General features: G+C 43.7%; 1 protein-coding gene across 2 annotated transcripts in view; it reads right to left on the reverse strand.

The window, feature by feature from the left end:
- Srd5a2 (steroid 5 alpha-reductase 2) overlaps window positions 1-16,362 on the reverse strand; it is a 40,932-nt gene extending 24,570 nt beyond the window's left edge. The window contains exon 1 of one of the 2 annotated variants that reach the window (XM_050162945.1): window positions 16,253-16,362. In XM_050162945.1, coding sequence (XP_050018902.1) covers window positions 16,253-16,347 — 95 coding nt within the window. In that variant the 5' untranslated portion in view covers window positions 16,348-16,362. Of the gene's footprint in view, window positions 1-16,066 lie in introns of both variants that reach the window. The other variant, XM_050162944.1, reaches the window with a different exon arrangement.
- Window positions 16,363-22,984: the final 6,622 nt, after the last annotated feature.

The raw sequence follows: 22,984 nt of genomic DNA on the forward strand, positions 1-22,984 counted from the left end.
TAGTGTTGTCACAGCAACAGAAGACACTAAGACAGCATCCTATGCCCTACTATACTCTATGGCTATTCCATGCTATGGGATCAAGTCTCTTTAATTCCTTCCTACATTTCTACTGTAAATTTTAATTCTTTTATGCACATTCAGATGGAGACTGATAAGTATTTTCTAAATGTACAGCTTTCTGTCATTGTTAAGTAAATGTTCAGTCTAGTGTGGGGTGGGAGACACTCTCATTGGAAAGAGTTAACTGAAATTGCAGACCCAAATTAAACCCAAACCAACTCATATTTAACTAAATCTTCTTCAAATAAAAGTACTATTGCTAAGATTATCAAGCCAATTGAAGACTCTCCACTATATGAAATTTTAGACTTCACTGCCAATCAAAATAAATTCAAATTCTGCAAATATGTACAAAGCTCCCAGCATCACATTTAGCTGTCCTACACAGCGGCCCTACATCTTCTTTCGTTCACTATCCCACTTCCCTGGTTTCTTTCACAGCAAAACTCTTCCAAAGAGTGGCCCATACTTTCCATCTCTATGATGTTTTTCTCATCTATTTACCTCCTTCCCCATAAAAACAAGCCTTGGCAAGGTCACCCAATACCACATTTCCAGACCAAGATCAGATTTTCAGCCCTCTTCAAACTGGACAAATCAGTCACTCCCATCTCATGGAAACAGTTCCAGCAAGCACACCACACTCCCTTGGTTCTTCTGCTTTGTTGATTTATCCTTATTTTACTTTGAGGGCTTCTCCTCAATCCTTTGTCCTGCACATATTGATGTCCCAGGTCTCAGACTTTTTTCTACTTTATTAACCACCCCTATCGATGTGATAACACCTCAAATATTAAATAGTGTCACTATGGTCTGATTATCTTTCAGCCTTAGTCTCCATGCAACAGCATTGGAAGGTGAGGTCTTTGGAGAGGTGTGTGGGTCTTGAGGGCTCTACACTAGTGAATGGATGGACGGAGATTCCTCTAGTGAAGGGTTTATGGGAGTGGCTGCTTGTTCTTGCCTTTCTAAACTCCAACACATGAAAATACTACAAGAAGACCCTCACCAGGTGCCAGCACCTTACTACTGAATCTCCCAGCCTCCAGAACTGTGAGGGCTAAAGCTCACACTCTTTCCAAATGTCCAAGTGTGTAGTGCTGTCCTACAGGTGGAAAGTAAACGACGACGGTTACCCACTCCGTCAATCACTCAGGCTCATAGGCAGCTCCCTGCTAGATGTTTCCCGCCATTATGTCCTGGAGAGTTCAGTTTTAACACACCCAAATGAGAGTCTGGATTCCCCAGTCACCTCAAACCTACACTTCCTCAAGGCTTCCTCATCCCAGGAAATTCCTAGTTAAGTCTCCCAATTCTTGTCTAAAATTCTCTCTCCATCCCTTTCCCCCTACCTCCCTCTACTTCCTGTAAATCTGCTAGCAAATTCTGTCATCTGTATCTTAGAACCTTACTTCCAGAATGCAGCCCCATCTCACCAACTACACCTCTTTGAGCTCACGTCACCATTAACATTTTGCTGAACAGCTTTGTAAAATCCTCCTGGCTTGAAGTCCACACTCCTTCCACTATGGTCTCTTCTCCACTTGGCAAACCCAATTAAGCCCTAAGTTTAAGAAAGCTTGTAGGAACCAAGAAGGAAGGATAATATCAAGGAAACAGTGTCTTACAGAAAGGAAAAATTAGTGTCTCCGAGGGAGTCCCAGTGGATATATAAACCACACTGAAGGCCAGACCTATGCCCAACAGTAGATGGCAAACACAAAACAAACTCCAAGGTATTTGCCAAGATTTTTTTTTGTCTCTTATTGCTTTGTTTGGGATTTTTTTTTTTACCTTACTGGTCTTTTGCTTGTATGTTATGGTTTACTATTTTCTGTCTTTATGATGTGTGTGTTGCTTGCTCTTCCTTTGTTTCTTTTTTCTTTTTTGTATGTCCACCCCTATGGACTTGGGTGAGTTTCTCTTTTTTTCCTTTTTTTGTTTCTTTAGCATTTTTTATTGATTTTTATTGAGCTCCACATTTTTCTCTGCTCCCCTCCCTGCCTCTCCCCTCCCCTGAAACCCTCTCCTAAGGTTCCCATGCTCCCAATTTCCTCAGGAGATCTTGTCTTTTTCTACTTCCCATGTAGATTAGATCCATGTTCATTTTGTTTTATTCTTGTTTGTTTCATTTGCCCGTTTCTCAAGAGAGAGAGAAAGAAGGCGTGGCATTTGAAGGTGGGATGTTGGGGAGGATCTAGGAAAAGATAAGGAAATGGAAATTGTAATCAGTGTATACTGCATAAAAATTATTTTCCATTTAAAAAATGTAAAATTCCTAAGGAGTGTGATGTTATCTATCCTGTTTACTATTGTACCTGTGGTACCTGGCACACAGTGAGCCTGGACTAGATACGAAATGGATGTTGGTCTGTCACCTGCTGTAAATGGATGACATTCAGTACACAGATCTTGAAATTCTATCCCCCTGCAGATGGATCAGAACTTCCACTTACAGGATGCTGAGCCACGCGTACTTTTCACCTAGTCTTCTTGCTGCGCACGACTAAGTTGGTGGTCATTGTTCTTAAAACAAGAGTGGGAGGATTCTGAGTGGTGGCAGAAGAAAGGCGCCCAGCAAAGACTTAGAGACCTGAAGAACAAGGTGACATTGAGCTCCTCGAGTTTTCTTTTTGCCTCCTCTTTCAAGAGCTAGAGCTGATGGCGCTAACAAAGATGAGGCAGAACACGCAGAGACACAAAACACAATGGAAATCCTCCCTTTCCCTCTCCCCACCCCTCTCCACCTCCCTCTCCTGAGACCAGGAACAAAATAGCCTGGCAAAATAGAAACTCATAGGAAATGGGTGCTTTACCACAAGGGGAAAATGTATCCCCACTCCCACCCACCAAAAAATTTCAGAAAAACTCCCCCACCCCACCCCTGAGCTGGGAAAAGCACTTTAAGCCCTGTCAAGTTGTCAGAGAGCATTAAGAGGAGCCAGCACTTTAAGTGTTCCCATAGCCTCTCAGTGCAATGTGAGATCTGTGGGTAGTCTGTCCCTGGACCCTAATCCTCCTTCTGGTCCAGGTGCTGTTTAGAGAAGGCTTAGTGAAGAGCAGGGCTGTTCCCCACTTCCCAACCAAAGTGAGGCTGCTCACTCTTGCTCCCCACAGTCAGGAGAGACAACTTAGGAGGAGAAAGGAAATACAAAGTCTCCAACCAGTGGAGGGCAAGTATGAACCCTGGCAACTGTAAGGAGGGGTTTTCACTTTCAGGTAACCTGGACTTGTGCCCACACCAGGCAGCAATATGGTGATGCTCCCACATCCTTAGCTGGAACAGTGTAAGGAGACGCTAGTGAAAACAGAAGGCACAGCTCAGCAGATGAGCACATGCTTAGCATGCCTAAACCCTGGGCTCAGTCTCCAACATATACCAACACACACATATATGCATGTACACACACACATGCACACACACATACACACACATATACACATATATAACACATACACCAACACACACGTACACAAACACCAACACACACATACCCACACACACGCAAACACACATATACACACATGCACACACACATGCACACACACATACACACACACCAAAGTAGATTTTAGCGAGATTCATATGTCCCAGTTGAAAATCACTCACCATTCCAAGTACTAAGAAGATCTCAAATTGAAAGAAAAAAAAATGAGACAGAGGCCAGTACACTATAGCATGCAATTCTTAGGCTTGAGAAGATGGCACAGTGGGTACCACTGTTGGCCACACAAGCATGAAAACATGAGCCAACTCCCCAGAACTCTCATAAAAGCAGAAGGCTGGAGCTCCAGGGTTTGTAATCCTAGTGACCTATGGGGAGATGGCAGACAGGGATGGAATATTCTAGCCTGCTGTATAAAGAGGAAAAACAATAAAGACCCAGTCTCAAGCAATAAAAGAAGGCAATGACCAATGCGCAAGGTGGTCCTCTGACTTCTACATAAGTAACATTGGTGTGCACATGTCTGCTGCATCCACGCACAGGAACGTACACACACATACCCACACAACTCAAAAATTTTTTTTTCAAGAAAATGACTCCATGGTTGTGCCACAGAGTTCTGTGTCAACCTGACACAAGCTAAAGTCATCTGAGAGGAGGGAGCCCCAAGTAAGGAAATGCCTCCCTAAGATGGGGCTGTAGGCAGGCCTGTAGTGTGTTTTCTTAATTAGTGATTTGATGGGGGGTGGCCCAGCCCATGGTGGGAGGTGCCATCCCTGGGCTGGTGGTCCTGGGTTCTGTAAGAAAGCAGGCTGAACAAGTCATGAGGAACAAGCCAGTAAGCAGCACCCCTCCATGGCCTCTGCATCAGCTCCCACCTCCCAGGGTCCTGCCCTGTTTGAGTTCTTATCCTGATGCCTGTCAACAATGACCAGTGATATGGAAGCATATGCAAGTAAAGCCAGTCCTCCCCAAGTTGCTTTGATCACAGCGTTTCATCGCAGCCATAATAACCCTGACTAACACAATGGTTGAGCACACTGGCAGCTCTTGCAGAAGGTTTGGGTTTAATTCACTGAAACCACATGGAGTCACAACCATCTGTAACTCCAGTCCTAAGGGTTCAGATTCCCTCTTCTGCAGGCACCACACATGCAAGTGGGATACAGACATCCACACAGGCAAAGCACACATGCATGTCAAATAAAAATTTTAAATGCGCAAACAAGAATGCAGAGAAAGGAAAACTCCGAGAGTTCTTATTCACTGCCGAAGAGAGTGCAAAGTGGTGACGTCACTATGGAAATAAATATGGAAGTTCCTTTAAAAAAACTAAAAATAGAACATCATATGATCCATCTACATCACTCTTGGGAATACAGTCAGAGGAATACTGCAACACATTCTACAAACTAAAGACACCGTTCACCTATGTTTACTGAAGCACTGTTCACTGTTGAACCAGCCTTGTGTCTGTCGGTGATGAACAAACTTTTAAAATGTGGCCCATTATATTCACAATGGAGTTTTGTTCAGGCCTGAAGAAGAACGGAAGGAATTGCGGCACTCGCAGGAAAGGGAACGCAATTGGAGACGGAAACATTAAACAGAAGAAACCAGACTCAGAACAACAAATTACTTGCTTTCTCTCATATGTGGATCCTAGATTGTACATAGATGCATACAATTCATATACATACACATACACTATACATGAGGGGAGGGTAGAAAGACTGTCTGCGGGGAAGAAAGAGAGCCAGAAGGAGGTAGTGAGGGGATTAGAGGGAAGAATGGGATTGAACATGGTCAAAGGACATGATATAATTAAATGAAAGGTCTTTATAAAGTGTGTCAACATGTATACTGAACACACCAATAAAAACTACAAAGAAAAACTATTACCCTGGCAAAAGGGCACAGCCTTCAAAGTTGGATCCACCTCAGGGTAGCTCCTTTATAGATCTATCTCCATTCCATTGTTTACTTAGACAAAAAAAAAAACGAATAAGAAAAAGCATATTGCAATTTCTGTGACTTTGTTGGGTGAAAGCTTCAGGCATGTCTGTCACTAGCATTGCTGGTGTCTCCCACTCTCTGTTCCCCACTCTGTGGCCCTGTAATCACATTGTCACTCACATCTACAAAGGTACAGGAGTCATGTAAAGGAAGTCATCAGTCTTCCGTTGTCTGTACATAAATTGAGAGACATCAACATGGGACCCAAAGGTCCTTGCACACCAAAAGTAAGAGTGGATGAAGAAATAGAATTAAGGGGTTGGAGAGATTTCTCAGTGGTTAAGTCTTCCAGAGGACTCAGTATGGGTTCTCCAAACCCACATCAAGTGGTTCATGACTGCTTATAACTCCAGCTCCAGGAGACCTGCCCCCTGATCTTGTGGATTGTGTAAGTACCTGAACACACACACACTAAACAATTTTTTTAAGGAAAGAAAGGGATTAAATGGAACATAACAGATACCTGGGAAAACTGATGCAGTTTAGAAAGACAAACAATAGCCCAGCCATGCCTTTAATCCCCACACTTGGGAAGCAGAGGCAGGTGACTCTCTGACTTCAAGGCCAGCCTGGTCTACAGAGAAAGTTCCAGGACAGTCAGGGTTACACAGAGAAACCCTGCCTCAAGAGGAAAGAAATAAAAAAAAGGGAAGGGAGGGAAGAAAGGAGTGAGAGAAGGGGGAAGGGAGGAAGAAACACAAACAATGGGTTAGATATGTTATAAGTATAAGCAGGGATCACACAAACCCACAAGTCAGTTAGTACTGAAGACGGTCAAATTGGCAAAGATAAATTATAGACCCCATTGGAGATACTTCTGCTTCTAGTAAATTTGGAGTAATGGGACCTGGGTTTATCCTTCAGACTGGAAATAAGCAAGACAAATTATATGCAACAATAGAACAAATTGTTCTATTGTTATTATCCTGCTCTGTGATAACACACTCTCTCCAAACACTCCTTAATGGAGAGGGGCTTTGTTGAACTCCTGGTTCCAGGTCTCAGGACATCAGAGCAAGGAAGCCACAGAAACAGTTAGCAATAAATGTATGCACGCTAGCGCTCAGATTATTTTCTTCATGTATACAATCCAGGGTCCGCTGCCTAGGGAATAATGCCACCAACAGGGGGCAGGCCTTCCCTTCTCAATGAAGGCAATCAAGGTAATACCCCTCCCCCCACTGACATGATCCTAGGCCTGTCTCCCAGGCCAATGATCTTTCCATTGACAGCGATAAAGAAAGACATAGAAGAGTCAGGAGTGTCTCAGTGAGTTGAGGAACTTGCCATTGAGCCTGATGACCTGGGTCCAATCCCTGGGACCCATATGGTGGAGGAAAGAAACTGCTCCCACAAGTCATCCTTTGACTTCCACATGCATATGCATTCACAGAGAAAGAAAGAAAGCTAAAAAGGAAATGTCGCAGGCATGTGAAAAGCTATGACATTCAAATGGCTATTATAACTACATTCCATGTGTTCTTGAAATTAAGCCAAGCCATAAAAGATTTTCTAAAAATTTAAACTTCTATGGATGAAAACTACAGTTAGGAGGGGAAAGGTCTATTTGACTTATAGTTTATAATCTATCAAGGGAAGCCAAGACAAGAACTCACGGCAGGGATCTAAAACAGAAAACAATGATGCTTACTGTTTACTGGCCTGCTTGCTCTGTTTGCCTACTCCGCCTAGGGATGGAGTTGCCCACAGTGGGCTGGACCCTCTTGCATCAGTTAGCCATTTTAAAAAGCCCCACAGAGCAATTGATGGAGGCAAGTCCTCGGGTGGAGGTTGCTTTTTTTCCAGGTGTCTCTAGCTTTAAACTTGTAAACATGTAACCTTTTATTTTTTTCCTTTTAGGGAATCTCCTCTGAACATTTCCCTTGAGTTCAGATTTTACTCTCTCTCTCTCTCTCTCTCTCTCTCTCTCTCTCTCTCTCTCTCTCTCTCTCTGTGTGTGTGTGTGTGTGTGTGTCTGTCTCTCTTTCTCTCTCCTCTTTCTCTTCCCTCTCTCCTCTTTGTCTCTCCTCTCTCTTTCTTCTCTCTCTCTCTCTCTCTCTCTCTCTCTCTCTCTCTCTCTCTCTCCTGTCTATCTCTCTCTGCACCTGATGGAGGAGTTACTTTCATTGGTTAATAAAGAAACTGCCTTGGCCCATTTGATAGGCCAGCCCTTAGGTGGGTGGAGTAGACAGAACAGAATGCTCTTAAGAGGCTAGATAGAATGGGCCAGGCAGTGTTTAAAAGAATACAATTTGTGTCTTGTTATTTTGGGGCATAAGCTAGCCAGGCAGCCGGGAGCTGGACAGCAGGAACGTGGCCCACTGCTCCTTCTACATGCACCCCCAAAAATGAATTACTTTTCCGATCCTGTTAAATTACCAGAATATTTTTATAGAAAACTTGAATAATTCTCAGGGACCCACAGCCATACACACAGGATTTCCAATGCTCTTTTTAAGGACAGATTTAGGACTATGTACTATGAAACTGAATGGAACAGACTTAAAGTGTATGATCTGATGCTTTAGGTGTGCGCATATCCATGACACCACATCACATCAAACCCAGCCATGGCCATCGCCACCAAGAGATCCTTCATGTCCTCTGGACCTTCAGCAAACCACGGGCTATCCCTTATGTCATCACATGCTATTAGGACTTTATAGAACTGGAATGAGAAAGCGCGCATTCATTTTGGCTTGGTTCCTTTTTCTTAGAATTATTTTACCCTTTTTCCATACCGTAACATGTGCCAATATTCCATTCATATTATTTCTGGAAAACGGTTTGTTGTATATTTATACCACAGTTTATTACTTTCGCCTACTGACTAACGTTTGTATTATTTCCAGTTTAGAGCTACCAGCAAAAGAGCCATTGCAAATATCTCCACGCAAGTCAGTCTATGAACATGCGCTTTTACTGTGAGCAGGGGATATCCAGAAATGAAATATCATGAACCGAAGAGAATGTAAACACTTACTTTTTAAAATTCTTTCGGTGTTCAGCTTTTTCAAACACTGTCAAAATACTTCCCAAGGAACTTATCATTTTACGTTTCAATCAGCAATGTATGAGAGCTACATATGGCTACATGTTCCTTTAGCCCACTTATTAGGTTCCTAATGATATCATAGTTTAATTTGCATTTTTCTTGCTAGCTCATGATGAGAATCTTTTCATGTTCTTATTGAGCATTCAGCTATTTTCTTGGGTAAAATATGTATCTGTGTAATTTTTTCATTAAAAAAGGTGTAAAATAAATTATTAGAAGAGAAGAATGTATTTTAGTAAGTAGTACTAGAACAACAGGCTGTCCATATGCAGAAGGACTTTTGATTCATATTGTAATGCTAGAGATAGCAGTAGCTCTAACTGAATCATAGGCCCAAATACAAAACCCAAAGCTGTACACCTTCAAGAAGGAAGCACAAGAGAGCACCCTTTTTACCAAAGGTTGAGCAAAGGCTTCCTATGACAACAAAAGCACAGATAAATGGATAAACTAGAGCAGCTGAGTTAAATGCCTCTGCTTTGCAGAAGACAGCGAGTTAAAGAAAAGGAAAAATTACAAGATGAAAGAAAAATGCCTACCTGGCAAAATATGTCTGTTCAAGTATATAAATAACCTTGAAGTTTAATAAGAAGACAATTGAAGGGCTGGAGAGATGGCTCAGCGGTTAAGAGCACTGACTGCTCTCCCAGAGGACCCGGGTTCAACTTGAATGGGCTCAAATTCCCAGCACCCACGTGGCAGCACACAACCATCTGTAACTCCAAGACCTAACACCCTCACACAGACATACATGCAGGCAAAACACCAATGCACATAAAATAAAAATAAATAAGTTATTTAAAAAAAGAAGACAATCGGATAGACCGCTATTTAGATTTGTTCATTAAATGTGTAGCTTTGGGCATGTAAAGCAGCTTCCCCAAGAAATGGAGGCACAGAACAGACAAGGCTGGAAGTGCAGAAGCACAGCCACCTGTATTGTAAAAAGAAGACGGTAGAAGTGGAGAGGCAAAACCCTCTCCACTGAAAAGGATCTTCAGACAGTTAATAGAAGAAGAAAAAAATAAGAAAGCCAAAAACACACCATTTTGTAATGAAGAGCCAGCAACATGGATCAAATATAATGGACCAGTTTTGAAAATGGCCCAGAGCCTGACTTCAGACCTTGGTAATAGGATCAACCGGTAGATGCAGAGGATGTTAAGAATTAAAAAGTGGGGAGACAGTCCAAGACTGCGTGTATAGGGTGCAGGATGGTTCTAAATCAGGGGTCACCAGATGAGCCCCTTTCATGACAGGGTATCCCATTTCCACTCACAAATCCAGAGATGCGCCATCATCGTTAGGGGATCAGCTCAAGCGCTTGCCTTCACACACTGCTCCAATCCACTCACCCACCACAGCTCGACATGCACTCACCGAGGAATAGCACAAGCAAGAACAAAATGAGATGACCCGTGTAAATCATTAGAATAATGCCCAGAACACCCAGAGCCCAATAAATATTGGCTTCCCCTCCCCCTTCTCCCTGTTTCCATAACCAAATGGAAGGCAAATTGCACTGTTGGACCCAATTCAGAGGTTTTTAAATTTTAGAGCTCCTGTGTTGGGCTGAGGGTCATTAGAGGCTTCTGGGTTGAGGACAGAAACTTCTGAAGCAGCTTGAGTTGGACTGAGGCTCCCCGACTGATCTACAGAGTCAACAGCAGGGTGGGGAGAATCCCAGGTTCCAGAAGCAAGTTGCCGCATCCTGGCAAAACTCCTAAGAGAGAAAACTGGTGGATTCTGAGGAGAAGAGGAGGAGGAGGAGGAGGAGGAGGAGGAGGAGGAGGAGGAGGAGGAGGAGGAGGAGGAGGAAGAAGAAGAAGAAGAAGAAGAAGAAGAAGAAGAAGAAGAAGAAGAAGAAGAAGAAGAAGAAGAAGAAGAAGAAGAAGAAGAAATGAAAAAAGAAAAAAATGCATGCCCCCATCTCCAACTGTCCTCAGCTCATTCCTCCTCAGTGGAGGAAAAGTGATTTACTCAATGGGCCAGTGTGAGAACAAGAGCTCTCAAAAAATGCACACATTTCAGCCTTTCCATCTTCTCAAAGTAAACACACCTGAGGAAACCCTCCAGTTGTCCAGCAACGTGTACGAGCCAGTTTGAAGACAAGGTGTTAGAAGATCATATTTTCTCACTGTCCCCTAAACCAGCTTTGTCTGTAGGAAGGGTGGTGATCTGTCTCTATCAATTCCTCGTCCTGTCTGGGAGGCAACAGTGGAGCTGTTTGGGGACACACCCCCCACTCAAAACCCATCCACAATCTGCCCTGTCTCATGGGCACTCAAACATGGACAGGTCCCAGGATCCCAGTATGTCAGTGACATACACCTTTGCCCCCTCTGTTCACATTGCCCCCTCATCTCTTCCTTGTTGATATTGCTACCACCCAAGTGTCCACCGGGAAACAGTGGCAAGCATGCACTAATGGCCCTCGCCTGCTTCTCCCCTGAAGGCAAGCACCCAGAACAGTGTAGCTCATTTTGTTTCCTGTAGGACTTGCCAAGCCCTAGGGACATTCAAAACTCTAGTAGAGGTCAGGAGTTCAAGCCCCACCCACTCCTCTTCTTTGTCATGTAACTCGGTACCCATCACCTGGACACACAGCACACATTTGGATCCCTGTTTGCTTGTTTTTGCTTGTTCTTTTTCTGTGCCCTAAGTTAGATTTAATGCCAGCAAGGAGTTGGCCCTTTCTGCCATGTGTAAAAGTTATATATGGTCAAGAACTCCATGGTGTGTTTACATTTTGGTAGACAACCATACAGTCCTTCGGATGTGCTTATGATGTCATCCCTTTAAAAAGGAAAACTTCAGGACGGATGCTCTCTCTGACAGGCATCCACATAAAGGACCTGGAGCCTGAGAATTGTCAGACAGCCATGTTTGCTACCAAGTCTCTGATTAAATATAGCACATGCTTTGTAAAACACACCCAATGCCTTGCTATAGAATTTAATCAAACTTTACCATAGACTCCCCAGGGCACTGAATGTAAACCTATACCACTCATTGTTTTCTTAAGGGTTTAGTCACAGTTTCTTGCCAGAAATGAAGCCTAGTCTGAATCCTAAGTGGTATGGAAGAATTTGGGCTGCAGGAGAGTTCTTGGAGAAAGCAACAAGCACTTTCTATTAAAGCCATCCTCTTACTTCGCCGACTGGGAAATAGTTTAGCATCTCTTAGAAGTCCTAAGACTCCAGTGTGACTCTCACAGTCCAATACCATCTAACCTGGGTTTTTTTTTTTAAAATCTTTGTTTTTGTTGTCTTGTTTTGTTGAGACAACGGTCTGATTCTGCAGCCCTGGCTGGCCTGAACTCCCCATAAAGACCAGGCCCTAATGGCCTCAAACACACATAGACCCTCCAGCCCCTGCCTCCCGAATGCTAGGATTAAAGGCGTTCACCACCATATCCAGCTCTTCTAACCTTCTGAGGGGAGAAATTTTTTAAGGTCACTTTATTATTATTGATGTCACTTGCAAATCTCTAAAAAGATACCATCTATGCCAGGTACTTAAGTGACAGTGATGGCTGCAATGTAGGAGACCAAGTGCTCTTGGGACAGAGAATATCGGAAAAAGAATACGGACAAAGAGCACTTCCAGGACTGGAGCGGAGGTCAGCAGGAGGTGAGATAACTGTCTGCAATCAACTCAGTGGAGTTAGGCAGCAGTCATTTCCACATGGCTAAACAATTCACCACAATAGACTCTGAAAATGAGCTGACCTGGCCTTGCAGCTTCAGCGATATTGATTCCTAAGTGATTGCCAGCACTCCCACAATGCCGTCTGTCATCAACGGTCGAGTTCATTCCTGCATTTGACACATTTGAGGTGGGTGCCAGCTGTATACCAACACTTTTCTCTAAGAGCACAGCGTGTAAAGAGATGGTACAAAAGGAGAAAACAGCTTGTCCTTTGGGACTTAGTCTAGTGTGTTATCCTTGTGCTGAGGGAAGTGGACTCAGATTTAACAACCCCCCCCCCCGCCCCATAGAATAGCTTGCTGCACTGAACGGTCCCCAATGAACACTTTAAAAGAACGTGAGCCAAACCTATGCCTTTCGTCTTCCTCAGAACTAGTCCCCCATCTTATCCTCTGTTGTAGCAAGACAACCTGATGCTGCTGACTTAATTCATTCTTGTTTCCAAGCCAATGGATCCTAAATCCTCCGGGAATGTTTATACCAGGAGCCTAAAGAATCTTCACAGCATTCTAATCTTTACTTTTTTTCAGAGCCTCACAAATTCTAGGCAAACGCGAAGCAAATGCTACCTTCTGAACTGAATTGGGTACCAAAAAGTGCACGGTACCTTTTCATCTAACCTATCAGTCAAATTGATTGACAGCTGTCAGAGGGGAGGTAGGTAAATCATGCCTTCTTACATGAGACTAAATCCAAAGCAGACAGGGAAAAGATATGTCCAAAGAGTGTGCACTAACGTGGGGAGATACATATCATAAAATGTTAGCAGACCCTGCTGGTAAAAATGCTTGCAACATAAGCCTGACACCCTGAGTTTGGGTCTTAAGAACCCACATAAAGGCCAGTGTCATACAATCTGTAATCCAGAAGTCCTACCTTAAGATGGAGGTAGAGACAGAATTGCTCACAAGTTCTTGGCCCAAATAACCTGGAGAATGCATTCCAAGAAACACACACACAAAGATTAATTTTTTGAAAGCCTTAAAATGTTATTCAGGTAGAACAAAATTTATGTATTTGATATAAGAAGGATGTGTGAAAATCTGTTAACATCTAAAAAGAATGACAGACGTGTTTTGATTCATGAATTACATATTAAAAGTATATTTATATTCTTTTAAATTCCAGTTTTTGCTTTAGCAGACATGGGTTACCTTGTGTGACTAAAACAGTAACAGTGTTAAACCTATGACTTTTAAAAAGGAAAAACAGGTTTGAACAGCCTGTCACTGTGGTGAGAGCCCAAGATGGGATCCAAGCGCCCAGGTATCGACTCCGAGTCTTCAGACTGCCCAGGCACTGGGGTAACTTAGCATAGTCTGCTGTTGGTTCCAATTTCCCATATGCAAAATGGAGGTGATTGGAATCCCTATCTAACTGGTTGGTGTAAGGATTAGTACCTACATCACATAGAGTCTTAGGCACAGTCTAACATCTAAGAAGCACCCAAAACAACAGCACAGGAAGGGCTCAGGAGTCTCAGAGGAAGAGTTGAAACACAGGTGGGAAGGTCCACAAATATCATATCCTGGTGACTGAGCAACAAGTCACTCAGAGCTGTGTTTTCAGGAGGCAAATTTCTCTCAGACAGATTGAATCCCTGATTCATTTAAAGTTCCTCTGAAGATGATGGACAACATGTACTTAATTGTTTTATGGGCAATTACTTCTTTGTTTGTTTTAGAGGATACTGGTCATATTTTGTTGCACAAAACACCTTTGGGGTTTAAAATAATCTAAAAACTAGCCGGGCAGTGGTGGTACACACCTTTAATCCCAACACTTGGTGGGCAGAGGCAGGAGGATCTCTATGAGTTCAAGGCCAGCCTGGTCTACAAGAGCTAGTTCCAGGAGAAGCTCCAAAGCTACAGAGTAACCCTGTCTAAAAAAAAAAAAAAAAAAAAAAAAAAAAAAAAAAAAAAAAAAAAAAAAAACGTTTATAGGATTGTCAGAAAATATTCATCATTTTTCTATATGAAACGGACTCATAAAAATATTGTTTAGATCCAAGCTATCTCAACATTCTAGAGGCAGAGACCAGGGGATCTTCTTTGTGAGTTCCAAGCCAGTCAGAGTTACATATTAAACCTTGTCTCAAAAATCCCTGGCAGGGGAGGTTAATGTTGACCATAAATAAATCTGAAGATAATAAATGTCCATACAGTCATATTTCCTTGTCAAATGTCTATTCCCAGCAAGCAAAATCAAATGCTTGTCTTTTATCTCCTGCACCCAACATCCTTCTTTCTGTACACCTCCATAAAATAAAGTGACAGTTACCCTGGGATCCCGTCCACAACAGGCTCTTGGAAAATATTTATTGGACAAGCATTAATGTATTCCTACTTGCCAGTACTTATCTTTACTAAATGAATGAGAATTCCGTTGACCCTGCAAGATCACTAAGTTTAAATTTATACGTCTGGCCCCTTCTTTCCTGGAAATGAGGTGTTCCTTAAGAGAAAACTCTTAGTCTCCCACAGAATTTTTTCATGTTTGCATTTATTTATTTATTTATTTATTTATTAAAGATTTCTGTCTCTTCCCCGCCACCGCCTCCCATTTCCCTCCCCCTCCCTCAGTCAAGTCCCCCAGTTTGGATGCTCACCTTACTAGACCTGGATGGAGGTGGGTGGTCCTTGGACTTCCCACAGGGCAGATTTTTTTTTTAAATCTAACTTACCTAAATCGACTTGATCTGCCCCCCCCCCCCCCCGCTCAGATCAGCATAGCTAGCCTTTGGCAGCCTTTTTCTCCCCGTGGCCCCTGCTGTTTAGCTGCAGGGAATAGCTACCTGTCTTGAAAGGGGGCGGGGCTTGAACTGAAGTTGTTCGGCGGAAATGAGCTGGGAACCCTGCCAGGCACCAGCGGGGTCACTTTCCTTCCCCTCCACAACCTTTCTCAGTCCCCGTTTCTTTTACTGCACAGTGGGCGTACCAAGGACTTCTTGTATGTTTACAGTGAAGCCAAACAAGACAACCGACGCTAAACGGGCATCGCAGGCGCTTCTGCTATGCCCTTCCCCCTGGTCGTCTCGGTTGGAGGCTGAACAATCCTTGGACTCTCAGTCTCTCTTTGATCGCCTTCCTGTCTTTCCTCCCGCGCGAGAAAGGCAAAAATCTGAACTCGAAGTTACTCATCGAGAATATTTGCGCTCTCCGTTAGCTTTGGGTCGCTCACCTTTTAAGTCCTGAAGGACCTGGAAAGGTGGGCACAGCAACTGGCGGTGAGCGCGGTTTTTGCGAGGTGGGGTCTAAGCAGAAACCCCACTCTATCCTCATCTGTGAAGTCCGGGCTGGACTCTGTCCTCCTCCGTCTTCATTCACACAAAGACTAAACCGATAGAAGAACTTCAGAGAGTTCCAGAGACCTCACCTCGCCAAATCCCTGAACCAATCTGACCTAGCTCTACAACAAAAAGGTGAGGTCTCCAGACTGAGCAGGCCCTTGGCAAGGTGAATGGCTGGAGAGGGACGCGCCCTGGCCAATAGCTCCTTTCCAGCCTGGGCTCCCCAGCTTTCCCAACCCACTCTGGCCGCTGCCACTTCCTCTCCAGCACTGCCAGACAGTTTGGAGTATCTGAAGGGCGTTCAAGGGACAGTGAAGGCTGCTCCTGACCCGCCGGAGCAGCCCCAACTCTGGGAAGTTCAGCCTGAAGCTGGGGGCCCGTCTGGCACTCAAAGTCTGCCTCACTCCGAGCTTCTCCCCATTGAGCATGCTACCCCTCGACGTGGAGCCCAGCCTGGCGCTGCGCTCTGCAGAGAAAAACGCTAACCTGTGGAAGTAATGTGCGGAGAAGAGACCCAGCAGCACATTCCCGGGCTGTCCGAAGAGGGAGCGGGGCTGCCAAACGAGCATCCCTACTGACACCACGAAGGAGGGAAGCTCCTGCAGGAACCAGGCGATTCGTGCAGGCAGGAGGGAAACTCCCGACGATGCACTCTGGCTGTGTTTCCCGTACCTGCCAGGTGTCCCTGAGTACAGGATCAAGGATCCCAAGGTAGCCAAAGTGGCGCTACCTGCTAGCACCGGGCCCTGGTGGCACACAATCGTCATCTCGCTGTTCACAGCTGGTGGCTGCAGCACGCCTGGCGGGGAGCGCTGTTCCTTTATGGAGCATCAGACGCCACCCCGTGTCCGCCCTTCGAACCTGGGTTCCCTCCCCTTAGCCCCCCTCCATCGTGCCTCCCACCTTGGCGCAGCCCGCCATGGCTCTGCTTAGAAGCAACGCCCATTTCGCCCGGCTGGCTCTTTAGTTTGCAGCTGGGGCACAGGACCAAAGCTCTTGTGGAATCAAAGAGTGCTGGGGGGGGGGGGGCTTCCTTCGCCCGTGCCCGCCGTCTGCCTGCATCGATTTCAACTCCGCTCCCCTTCAGGTGGCCCTAGGATGACTTGCTCCTTACCAATTCTGCAACTTCTGGGATCAAGCAATAGCCCAGACGAAGGCACTGATGCTTCTCCATCCCTTAAGCACACTCTCTGCGCTGTCGCCAGGCAATGCCCACTACAGATCGCGTTAGCCAGGACTTCCACCTGCTCCAGTGGCCGATGTTTCTTCCCTCCCCTCAGTTTCTAACCAACCCCAGGTACTTCCTTGGACTTTAGATTTGGCAGTCTGGTGCTTCGAAACTCTGCCTTTTCCTTTGTGCTTCTTCCTCACTCAGCATCTGTGCTAGCTCCGCCTCACCACGACCCTCCCTCAACCCCTTAAGCAGATGCCAGCCTCGAGGGTAAGCGCCCTAATTCTTCCGTGGTTTCCCTTAGCAGCTCCTTCCTTCTCCTTAGCGAGAAGTAGCGCCTTTCCCACTTCTGAAGCGCTCAAGTGGGGTACAATAGGTTGGTGAGGATGCTCTCTGGATCGCCCAGCCTTCGCACACGGGACCGGTTCTTTTCCGCTTATGTTTGCCTTTTCTCACTCTTCCCTCAAACTCCAGACAGCCCGCAGCTCTTGTATTCTCTACCTTTTCTTTGCTTCAGCACCCAGCCTTTCTTGGCTGCTTTTTCTTCTCTTCCCTCCTTCCTTTCCCTCCTCTGCCCTCTATTTTGGCCTGACCTTCTCTTCCCACCTGCTGTTTCCTTCAGTCTCCATCTTCTGGTCTCAACCTTCTTTGATTACTTTACACCTATTTCCCCCTCTGCTTCCCGCTTGGAGTAGTTCACCAGGCTTTCCCCCCTTTGCTCTCTCCACTCACTGGGATCTTTCTCTCCCCTTAATTCCAGCTCACCGACTGTAGAATCATTCTCACTTCCCCATCCACTCCAGCCAGTCCTGGGACTACTCAAAAGAATGCACATCCCCAGTCTGTTCCAAGTTAGAGAAGTTTCTTCCCCACTGGGATATGTGACAGATGGGGATTCTTTAGCGATACAGGACATCCTCTTCTTGCTGACCAAGAAGTAGTAAAAAAATCACCCTGCTTGCATTAAAAATAAAACAAATAACCATGTTTGTTTGAAAATGATCAGCACGCAGAAAACACCCAGACTGACTGGAGCTCTATGCTGGTTTGAATAAAAATGGTCCCCACGGGTCCATAGGGAGTGGCGAATTAAGGAGGTGTGGCCTTATTGGAGGAAGTGTGTCACGGGGAGAAGGGGCGGGGGGGGGGGGGGTTGGACTTCGAGGCCAGGCCCAGTGGTTCACTCTCCCTTCCTGCTGCCTGTGGCTCTAGAACTCTCGGCTACCTCTCCAGCACTATGTCTGCCTTCAAGCCACCAGGCTTCTCACCATGATGATAATGGACTAAACCTCTGGACTGTAAGTCAGCCCCAACTAAATGATTTCCTTTTTAAGAGCTGCAGTGATCACGGTGTTTCTTCACAGCAATAAAATTCTAAGATAAGCACTCTGCGTGGAATAACCAGGCATCGATGTCTCAGCAGTTCCCTGCAGTGTGAACACTGGCCTACTGTACATTCATCACTAACGTCTCAGTTCCTACCGGCCCCTTAAAGATGCATAAATCTAGATGCCAGCAGAAAACCCAACTTCCAAAATTGCACTTTCTCCCTGCTAGAAAACTCCACTTAGATGCCCTTCAAAGAAAGACTTCAAATTTTACCCATTTATCTTCTCCTCCATCCTACCCAAATTTCTCTCTGGATGTGGGCTGTTACCTCTTCTCTACCTTCAGGAGCCATAGCCACCTTAGGAGGTTTGTTTGTTGAGTCAGGGAGCCACGGATGTCATGGCGACATAATCAGAACATTGGTGTTGTTTTCCAAATCAGCTTAATGAAATAACTTTGAAAGAATGAAAAGTCTCCATCTCAGTTTCATCCTCTCCCTTTATAAAACTTTTCCAAATGTGAATGTTCACTGTCCTTTTTATCCCCACACCTACAGCAACTTTTTGCCAATAAATAACCCACACTTAAAGTCAACTGCATGATAAAACCATTAGCCTGTGTGTCTGTGGGTTGGCAGAGAGTGGCTGATCCAGGCTGAGCTTAGCTGATGCTGCCTTTGAGATGCATTCCTCTGTGGAAACCTCAGAGCACAGCTTCAGGTAGCACCTTGATCAGGAAGTAGCCTTAGCCCAGGCCCTCTCCTGGGATGAGTGTGCTAGACCCACCATTCTAAGTAATTCCAATAAAATACAATCACAAAAAAAAAAAAGACCTGTTGAGGCACAGGTCAAGACCCAACATACTCTTGCTTCCTCATCATTCTATTGGCCAAATCAAATCACATGGCTGGTTCATTTCCATTGTAGGAGCAGAAAATTTGTTAAAAAGTTACACAGCAAAGGGCAAAGAGATATAAGAAGAGAATTGAATCCAAAAAAGCAACTGTATGCATTAGATACACAAAAGAGGGGATAAAATTGCAAATGTCAAGCTCGATTGGTTCTTATAAATGAAATGTGTTCTTAGAACCTGTACCTAGGTCAAGAGACAAATCCTCATTTGGGGGGCTGCCCTCCCGCCTCCATCCACCCTCTCACAGAATAAACCACTACCATATTCACTTCAAATACCATAAATTAGCCTTTTTCTGCTTCTGAACTTCATTTAAATGGGATCAGACAGTATTTGCTTTCGTGTGTGTTTTAATGGCACTTGGAATTTATCTTTCTCAGTGATTGTAAGACACAGAGACACAGAAATGATGGTCATGAGAGGAAAAGTTGACATTCTTAAGTCCTTAGAAACAGGAGACACAGCATGCCATACAAGACTCCCCAAGAAACAGCAGGGCCCAACAGGAAGCATCAAGACTAAACAGATGAGGCAGGATAAGGAAGACTATTTTATGTCCAGTAGATCAGGAATACAGAGGATGACCCTGGCTGGCTGTTTCTTGACCCTGGGATACTTAAAACTGGCATATAGTAGCCCAAACATGAAAGCCCAAAAAAAGGAGTTTCAGTTTGCCCATGAAGGGTATATTATAGCCATTTAAAATTTCAGAGAATTATCTTTCTCTGGGAAGGGTAATTCCTGCCTTGTCATCAAGGCATGGTTAGTGTATTTGGGGTGTGTGTGTGTGTGTGTGTGTATGTATGTATGTGTGTGGGTGTGATCCACATTGTTGCAAATAGTTCCAAACTGTTTATTCTCGATGTGCAGCATTCCCTTAAAAGAGTACATTCATTACAAGTGACAAAAAATCAATCTAAGAAAGAAAATGGTAATTTAATCTCACAATCTAAAGTATAGTCCATTATGTCAGGGTATGAGGTGGCTGGTCACATTGCATGGCAGTTAGGAAACACAAATGAACAATGGTACTTGGCTTTCTTTCTCTTTTCTTCTCTTTCTATTCAGTCCAGGACCCAAGCCTGTAGGATGCTGTTGGCTACATTCAGGGTGGATCTTCCTTCCTTAACTAAACCCCTTTGAAACACCCTCATAGGTTTGCCCAGGGGTGCATCATCTAGATGGTTCTAAAAGTAGTCGCATCAACAGTGAAAACTAACCTAAAGTTTACCCTTGCTCAACTTGACACAAACATCACTAAATCATAAAATTCATCCTCAATGGCTCATGGCAGTGTAAGAACACAAATTTTATGTTTTTAAAACAACTGAAAATTGCACTCTTCCACACCCCTCTGTAGTAGGAGCTACAGGCTGTACTGTATTTACAGGTACAAGAGCATTCTCCCACAGCAGAGGAGTGTCATGGGATGCTGTGTTCTGGACACAACATGGGCATTGCACTCATAAGCTCACTGTGGTGATGGCTGCCTACACAAGAGCAAGCCAACAAGACCCATCAATATTCCAGCAAGCTGCATTAACTGCTTTCAGCAGGTTATAAAGATATTTCTTAGGAAAGGACATACAGGTGGGAGAGGGATATGTTGGATGCGTGGTGGTAGAGGGGGTACTTAGGATCAAGATACACTGTATATGTTAAAAAGTTGTCAAAGAATAAAACAATGATATTTTCAAAGGAAAACAAAATTAACTTGAAGATAGATTTTTACCAAAACAAAAAAATTATGGACGATAAACAGTCATAATGTGGTTCTCATGAGCTCATGAAGGTATGTGTAATACAATTAAATTTTAAAAATTAAATGTTTTAATGATCAAATAAATAAACATCAGTCTAGAACTTTTCTTATATTCAATAAAATATTATTCAATAAATGAGAAAAGTATGGTTCAATAAAAAAACCTAAGAGAATTAATGACTATAATAAAATAAATGGTAAAAAAAATATTCTAGCTAAAAGATGAATAGCTAAAAGGTGAGTAAGTAGTCACATGGCCGGACAGTCCTGGGGGACTGAATCCAGGCCCCCTCCAATTTCCTAAGCTTTTCTGGCCATCCAGTGGGGTGGAGTTTCCTGATGCTAGTTTTCTTTACCCCATTCCACCCTACTCCCCAAGCCTGCCTTTTCATCTACAAGGTCTTTGGATCCCCCAACACAGCCTGCTTCAGGGTGGAGGGGATCTGAGAGCCTGCTCCAGTGCTGAGGGGACCTAAGAGAGGGCAGACCAAGAAAATTCTCAAGTACACAGTTAGCCACAGCAAAGATTGGACCAAGACTCAAGACTCTGCTGGCCTCATTTGAAGGAAGAGATGGACAGGCACCAATGCAAGAATTCCTCCAACATCCTGAAAAGCAACATGATAACACCAGAATCCAGAAAACATGCAACAGGAAGACTTGAACATCCTCACCCAGAAGAAGTAGAAGAAATTGGCTTTAAACGTAACCTTATGAAAAGGATGGAGACCCTTAAAAAGGAAGTAAAAAACTCCCTTAAAGAAATGGAAGAGAAGACAAACAAAAAGTTAAAAGAAATTAATAAATCCTTCAAAGATACCCAAGAAAACCAAGAAAAAGCAATCAAACAGGTAAAGGAAACAGTTCAAGACTTGAAGACCGAAATGGAGGTAATAAAGAAAACACAAACTGAGGGATGGCTGGATATGGAAAATCTGGGTAAATGAACAGGAACTACAGAGACAAGTATAACCAACAGAATACAAGAGATAGAAGAAAGAATCTCAGGCACTGAAGATACTATAGAGAAAAGACTCATTGATCAAAGAAAACAGCAAATCCAAAAAATCCTTAACACAAAACATCCAGGAAATCTGGGACACCATGAAAAGACCAAACCTAAGATTAATAGAGGAAGAAGAAGAAGAAGAAGAAGAAGAAGAAGAAGAAGAAGAAGAAGAAGAAGAAGAAGAAGAAGAAGAAGAAGAAGAAGAAGAAGAAGGCCCAGAAAATATATTCAACAAAAATAGAGAAGAAAGTGTTCCCAATCTAAAGAAGGATATTTCTATGAAGTTGCAAGAAGCTTACAGAACACCAAATAGACTGGATCAAAAAAAAATCCCCTTGCCATATAATAATCAAAACACAAAGCATACAGAATAAAGAAAGAATATTAAGATCTGCAAAGGAAAAAGGTCAAGTAACATATAAAGGTAAACCTATCAGAATTACACCTGACTTCACAATGGAAACCATGAAAGCTAGAAAGTCTTGGATAGATGTGCTGCCAACACTAAAAGACCATGGATGCAAGCCCAGTCTACTATACCCAGCAAAGCTTTCTTTCACCATCAATGGAGAAAACAAGATATTCCATGGCAAAAACAGATTTAAATAATACGTATCCACAAACCCAGCCTTACAGAAAGTACTAGAAGAAAAACCTCAACCTAAGGAAGCACCCACAATAGCACAGACATCTGACAACCCTCCATCAACACAACTCAAAGAAGGGAAACACACAAACACTACCACCAAAAAAATAACCACTGGTTGTTAATATCGCTTAATATCAATGAACTCATTCACCTATAAAAAGGCACAGGTTAAGAGAATGTATATGAAAACAGGACCCAACATTCTGCTGTTTACAAGGAATACACCTCAACCTCAAAGACAGACACTACCTCAGAGTAAAGGGTTGGGAAAAGGTTTTCCAATCAAATGGTCCTAAGAAACAAGTGGGTTTGGCTATCCAAATATCTAACAAAATTGATTTCAAACTAAAATCAATCAGAAGAGTTGGAGAAGGACACTTTATACTCATAACAGGAACAAATCATCAAGATGAAGTCTCAATCCTGAATATCTATGCCCCTAATATAAAAGCACCCATATATGTAAATGAAACATTACTAGAACTCTAATCACACAACAACCCGACACACTAATAGTAGGAGATTTCAACACTCCTCTCTCACCAATGGACAGGTCAACCAGATAGAAACTT

This window comes from Alexandromys fortis, unplaced genomic scaffold (genome assembly GCF_014885135.2).
Source record: "Alexandromys fortis isolate MF-2015 unplaced genomic scaffold, M_Fortis_MF-2015_v1.1 scaffold_148, whole genome shotgun sequence".
Taxonomy (NCBI): Eukaryota; Metazoa; Chordata; class Mammalia; order Rodentia; family Cricetidae; genus Alexandromys; species Alexandromys fortis.